This window comes from Tachysurus vachellii, chromosome 20, assembly GCF_030014155.1.
Source record: "Tachysurus vachellii isolate PV-2020 chromosome 20, HZAU_Pvac_v1, whole genome shotgun sequence".
NCBI lineage: Eukaryota > Metazoa > Chordata > Actinopteri > Siluriformes > Bagridae > Tachysurus > Tachysurus vachellii.
Window position 1 is genome coordinate 2,815,722 of NC_083479.1, and position 6,779 is coordinate 2,822,500.

Here is a 6,779-nt window from a genome sequence, read left to right on the forward strand (position 1 = left end):
ATACAGAGTATGTTAGATTAAACGTATATTTTGAGGTGTGTGTGTATATATATATACATATATATAAGACTAGAAATTGAACTAAAAGCTGAAGTATATAGTGATCTGTCTCTGTTGCTGTCTCAGGATTTGAAATCTGAGCGATAAACCCGTAGGTTTACTTTCCTGCCGCTTCGGTCTCTCGGTGCACACTTCAGTGTAAAACACAACTCTGGACCTCTTGAAGGACTTTTTAACGAGGTGTATCAGGTGTATTGGGAGCACAACTACAAGCTATATTTCCAAGCACACTTCCATCTTCCTCTCTCTTTCTGTCTGGAAGCTTTTTTTTTTCTCTTTCTCCCTCCTTACATTCGTCTCTCCGGCTATAGCGAGGAAATAAACAGCAATCACTGTAGCGTGACTTAAAATCCACTGAGCATCCTGCTTTAATTGAGCTCTCACTTGCACTGCGATGCGACGGAAAACTAGGTGTGCGTCGCCCACAGCTGCTGAACATCTATTCTATTCAGGTCTATTTGGCAAAAAATACTCTTCCCTCGAACACCGTGAGTCTACAAGAGATCTGTGCTGCATGTAAGTTTATATGCAGTCACTGAAGAGCTGTTATTTAGGAAAATAAAATAAAATAAGTCGCAACACGCCAGTGTGATATGTTACGATGTTTTTTTTTAACGTCTTGCGTCAGCTTTTTACCCAGTTGTACTTATGTAGTTTATTCTGTACGGTCCTTAAGGTTCTCCCTTGAATGAATTTTCCAAAAAAAAAAAAAAAGCGACACTTTTTTATCTTTTTTTTTTTGTTTGTTATCGGCGTCAGAAATCGTAAAGAAATAGCTTTATACGAAAATAAATAAATCCTGATTTAATTAACTTTAACTCGAATTAACTCGAATCCTGTTACGAACGCGTCGCGGTGTCGTATTTAAGTTTTTAACCTTCACGACGAATAACGTCGTCCTTTTGTCACTCTTTAACGAAGCTGACTTAGTTTAAACCAGGTTAAACTTTTCAGACTAACTCCAAACATCCGATCGCCTCCGAAGGACAGATTTGTCCGCTGTTCTATTGATCGTCACTTATTATCACTTTTCATGGTGGATTTGATTGGGATTTGATTTGAACTATTATTAACTAATATATAAACGTCACGATCGGGTTTTTTTTGCACGTTTGTACGCAGCTGTTTACGAGCCTTACGGGGTTCAAAACAGACCCTGTGTTTTAAAGGAAGCGAAATTATCTTTATTTGTGCTTTTGTTTTTGTGTTTGTTTTTAAAACCGGGATGTAATAGCTCAGTGGTTAAGGCGTCCTATGACCGATCCGAAGGTCACGGGTTTGAATCCTAGGTCCACCGAGTTACCACCACTGCTTGGGCCCCTGGGCAAGGCCCTTAACCCTCAATGGCTCAGGTGTATAAACTGAAATAAAAATGTAAGTCAATCTGGATAAGAGTGTCTGCTGTAAATGTAAATGTAAACCGACAGGGGGCGTGGTTTCTCGAGTTTTCAGAGTTTTTTTTTTCTTTCTGACGTCAAACGACGTCCCCTTCGTGCTGGCCGTTAGAGGGCGGGGCTGGAGCAGGAGGCTGAGTCTGATTCCCACGTGTGACGATTTTGCCTTCGCGCTTCGGTAATATTCCTCCTGCGCTTCTGTGTTTGCGCTCCGTCTCTCTCTCTCTCTCTCGCTCTCTCTCTCCCCCCCTCCCTCCGTCCTGTATGTGTGTGTGTGTGAGAGAGTGTGTGTGTGTGTGTGGGAGAGAGAGTGTGTGTGTCTCGTAGTTTTATTGCCCTGTAGTTTTTTTTGTGAGACAGCGCTATGGATGGAGACGGGAGCCAAGCCACGTCCGGAAGCCCGAGCGACACGCAGCATGACCCGGGGTAAGAGCGCACGGCGCACCGCGCCTCGGACTTCTGTCCCTTTTCTCTTCCGTGGGATGTTTTTTTTTAATTCTTACAGCTTTTTGTCGGCGTGAAATGAAAGCGAAGAGTCGGGCTTCATAGAGCCGACAGCGTCCCCGTTAGTCCTTCCGGATACACACACACACACACACACACACATACATACACACACACACACACACGGCGGCTTTTGTCTTGCTTTCTTTATTATTCCCAGATATTTTTGGCACCGCTGTGGCACAACTTCTCTCTCGCAGTATTTTTTTGGGGTAATCATTAATAAGTGAACGGCACACGTTCAGAAACATGGCCGATCTCGCACCTGGAACTGGAACTCACTTCTTTTTCTGTCTCTCTCTCTCTCTCTCTCTCTCTCTCTCTCTCTCTCTCTCTCTCTCTCTCTCTCTGTCTCTTTTTTATTTCTTTCTTCTTGCAGCAAAATGTTTATCGGTGGCCTGAGCTGGCAGACCTCACCAGGTAAAGCATGACCTTTATCGTTATCTGTGTAAAGCTGGTGTTGTCTGGCTGTGACAGAGATTATAAATAGAGATGTGTGTGTGCGTGTGTGTGTGTGTGTGTGTGTACAGTATATATTTTTCAGTTTATCCCGGAGTCCTCTATTCGACCCCTGCGCGCATGTAGCGCACAGAGGGGCGCATTTTTACGCACAATGCTAGAATAACTGACCCGCTTCTTCTCTCTCTCTCTGTGTCTCTCTCTCTGTTCTCTGTCTCTCTCTGTTCTCTGTATCTGTCTCTCTCTGTTCTCTCTCTCTGTATCTGTCTCTCTCTCTTTCTCTCTCTATTTTTCTGTCTTTGCTCGTCCGCAGACAGCCTTAGAGACTATTTCAGCAAATTTGGAGAGATCAGAGAATGCATGGTGATGAGAGACCCCACAACCAAACGCTCAAGGTAAACCACAGGAATCATCACCATTATCATAGTTATTATATTAAGTAAGACTGACCCAGTGCTGGAGGTATTATTATTATTATTATTATTATTATTATTATTATTATTATTATTATTTACGTCCCGCGTTGCTCTGGAAGAAAAGCAGCTCATTGCAAACCCTGCTGCTGCTTTAATGCAGTTTGACATTGACTTGCAACCTTATGTTGTGCATGTGTGCTGTCCTCCTTTCTGCACATCCAACATACAGCTGATTTACAAAACGGTATATTCTCACTGGTCCCAAAAGGGTTGCCTTTTGTAGAATAAAAGCTGCAAGATGCACCAAATACTCCAACTTTTATTTCCAGGTGAAATGTAACATCTGGTGTGATTAAAAAAAAGAAAGTGCTACGATACTTTAAGTGCTATGATATTTATATATGTAAAATATTTCTTATGGTTCCCAAAGGAACTCAGAATATTGAATATTGTGGCTTTATCATATGCAAGATGTATATTGTGCATGATTTATCAAATTAGTATTAAAATGTTTATTTTTTTTTGTAGACGTAAAACGATAATCGACACGTTTTTGTTCACGCTGTTTTCTAAAGATAATGTAAAAATCTATGATGTGAAAAAATTCTCCGGTCTCGCATGTTTAACTTAGCACGTTGATCTTTCTGCACTCGCGCACGCTCGACGTGAAGCCAGGAGTCGGAGCAGGTCTGTCGGAGCAGGTGAATCTCCACACTGTGTCAGATTAAGTGGGAATTATTTTGAATCTGGCAACTCTGGAGTCCTGCCTTGTATTTTGCTGGCAGACGGAGAGCCGTCAGTGCAAAAGCTGCTGCTCTAATGCAGTCTGACATTGACTTGGGGACTGTACAGCGAGTGGTGTGTGTGTGTGTGTGTGTGTACGCAGTGTCCTCTTTTTCTGCACACACACCGAGTGGCTTCCTAAGAGCAGAGCATTGATAGCTGCTATATTTAAAGCATCCTGACCTGCTCTGTGTTTCACTGACAGTCACATCAAGGGTAGAGAAAAAAGCAGCCATGCAAAAGCTGCTGTCTAATGCAGGCTGACGTATGTACGTGTGTTTGTGTGTGTTTGTTTGTGTGTGTGTGTGTCTGTGTGTACTGTATGGTTGTCACAGTTTCACAGTTAGTCAGTGTGTCATCTGACAATTACTTCATTACTGTCTATCCAGAAAGTTCCCTACTCAGGTCGTTCTCGTCCCTTTTTTATTTTTAGTATCCTGTTTCCTACCCACCTGGAATTGACCCAAATGTTTCTAAAGCAAACTCCACCAGCATGTTTGTAACTTTTATAATACGCTGTCCGTTAATGCTGTGAATGTTTTGTAGACTCTGTGGCCACGCTGTAAGTTTTAAACCGTAACACCCCTGCTGTTCTTTCCTCACATGTAAAACATGCCAGAGAATATTCCTTAAGGCAAGTGTGTTGCTCCTGCCCACCAGGATAAATGATAAAATGATGCCATGATTAAATGTGTGCCTTTTTTCTTCTTCCTCTCCCCTCACCATCTCATTATGTGCTGTGTCTCGTTTTTTTTGTCCCACAGAGGCTTTGGGTTTGTTACGTTCGCTGACGCTGCCAGTGTAGATAAAGTCCTAGCTCAGCCGCACCACGAATTGGACTCAAAGACGGTAGGTTGTTTTTTTTCTTCTGTTCCACCTCCATTCAATTGTGCAGTGCTTTCTCTCTTCCTCATGTACACACACACACACACACACAATGTGTATATTTAGTATAGTTCATGAATTCATGATCATCTGAAAGCTTTAACGAACAATTATTACGTATTCTGTGTACATAGGCAGATCTGTCGCACAGTAAGTTCAGCTTCAAAACGCACCCTCAACATGCAAATTTTTCGAAAGTGACTCAAAGTGACGCTCGAACGAGCTCGAACGTTTCAGTCCCGGGCGTTCACGATTCCTCCTGTCGTCTTTTCTTATTCCTATTTCTTCCTCAGTGGTAGGACGTAAGAAGCAAGGAGGTGAGATTAAAGAATTGAGAAATACTCGGGTCCTCGTCGACTAACTCGAGTCTTTGTGTTCGATAGCTTTGTCTATCGAAACTTTGTGTTTCTTATGCCGTCTAGACAGGTGTCGGCGTTTATTCAAGGGATCAAGCGTGTCTTTGTTGCGTTCATTGTCTTTCTCATCGTTCTTCGTCCTGTTGCCTCGTTAGAGTCGTCGTAATGAAAGTCAACGTGGCGCCCCCTCACTTTTACACTAAGTACTTTGATTGCCGTCTTTGCATTTATAATACGCGTTTGGCTTGTAACAAATGCTGGTTGCGTCAACCAGCTGAAATCTGCTGTTTTTTAATCTAAATGTCCTGCTTTTTATTATCTTTTTTATAAATTTCATAGCAGGGGTGGGGGGTTTGTGGTAATTTTAGTTATTTATTGCATGTTTTTTTCCCCTCCTCAATCATCCCCTCCTCTACTAATTGCCGTAGAACCTCCTGGAGACACTGAAGCACCGCAAAAAAAAAAAACGTCAGCACAGAAATTACTGTGCAAATTCCACACGTCTGAAAACACAGGCTTGCTAACGCAGTACAAATCATGACTGGATGCTATTTTCTTTTAGACGAGAACATTTCATTGCATTTTCATTACGTTCAACAGTTGACATTCACATAATAGGAGCATCCGGTTGATGCGGACACGTGCCGGTGCGTTTCCTGGGGACAACCGTTCTCTCGAACTCGTGCTAAAAATCCGAAATTAAAAAATGTTAACAGACGGCGGGGTGTCCGAGCTCCGAGCTCTCTACACGCTGCGTTATCGACGTCAGTTTAAAAGCTTTGAAATGCCAGATGTGGAGAAGCACTCGAGGTCCTTCGGGGCAGTTAACGGAGGATGAATAACGGCCTTGCCGATTTATGAAGGGTAGCAACACGACGGTGTAAGGATAAGGAGATGAGGACGTGTTGAGCGGCTAAATCTATAGTTCTGTAGTGTTGTTTTAGCTGTAGTTTTTATTGAATTATTTAATAACATCACTGAGGCTGTCGTGCCGCACGGCTGGCTGACACGACGTATTAAAATCCGATCCTACGCAGTACTTTTTGTCTCTTTGTAGTTTTGTCACAAAGGTGTGTGTGTGTAATTGAGCGAGTGAAAGAGTGACGCTGAAATTTCTCTATCATCTTATACTAATGTCTTCTATAACACAGTTGGACTCTAAAGAGCTTTGTGTTTAAAAAAAAAAAAAAAAAAACCCTTACCATCACGATTGGCTAGTATGGCTGTGATTGACAGGAGAGTAAGTGTGATATCCTGCTCATCCTCGATTTTCTGACCATAACGTGTGAGCTTTTTCTGTTGGGAAGAACAAATCTGAACCATCAGCTCGTTCGCACAGTTCAAGGGATTTGCGCACCAGATGCTTTGCATGATCTAAAACTATCAAGGAAAAAAAATGTAGAATTGTGTAGAACGGAGAACCTTTATAGAAGGAATTTTCAGCCTCGGCGAGAAGTCGTCCTGTGAGCGTCACGAGAGAGAGAGAAAGAGAGGGAACTACAGTTTATGGCTATTGTAACATAACAGGCTGAGATCAGGACCTTAATGGATGTTACACAACATTAAATGTGACTATAAAGAAATAAACAGTATATTGTTGTTGAGGAATAAAACACTTCAGGCACTTTTTAGGCTTTTTTTTTCTTTTCCTAGGTCAACAGCCATAAATCCATCAAAACTATATGTGTGTCTGAGTCATTTAAGCCCTTAACGCTGTAAATCCCCCACACACCTTATTAAATCGTTTGAAAGATGAAATCTGACTTTCTGTTTAAAGATCAGCTCACTTTTCCTTCCTCTTATTACCGAAAGAGTGATTCTAATCACTTTTCGTGTGAACTCAAAAGGGGTTAAAAAATTTTTTTGTGTGGCATTTTTCCAAGTGAGCACAGGAGTCAGGCTCGTTTAATCAATTTCCCCCA

At 42.0% G+C, this 6,779-nt stretch overlaps 1 protein-coding gene across 5 annotated transcripts in view; it reads left to right on the forward strand.

The window, feature by feature from the left end:
• Positions 1–1,622: 1,622 nt before the first annotated feature.
• msi2a (musashi RNA-binding protein 2a) overlaps positions 1,623–6,779 on the forward strand; it is a 212,643-nt gene continuing 207,486 nt past the window's right edge. For 3 of the 5 annotated variants that reach the window (XM_060895607.1, XM_060895610.1, XM_060895612.1), the window contains exons 1-4: positions 1,624–1,880; positions 2,338–2,378; positions 2,731–2,812; positions 4,381–4,465. In XM_060895607.1, coding sequence (XP_060751590.1) covers positions 1,819–1,880; positions 2,338–2,378; positions 2,731–2,812; positions 4,381–4,465 — 270 coding nt within the window. In that variant the 5' untranslated portion in view covers positions 1,624–1,818. Of the gene's footprint in view, positions 1,881–2,337; positions 2,379–2,730; positions 2,813–4,380; positions 4,466–6,779 lie in introns of all 5 variants that reach the window. The other 2 variants (XM_060895608.1, XM_060895609.1) reach the window with 2 other exon arrangements.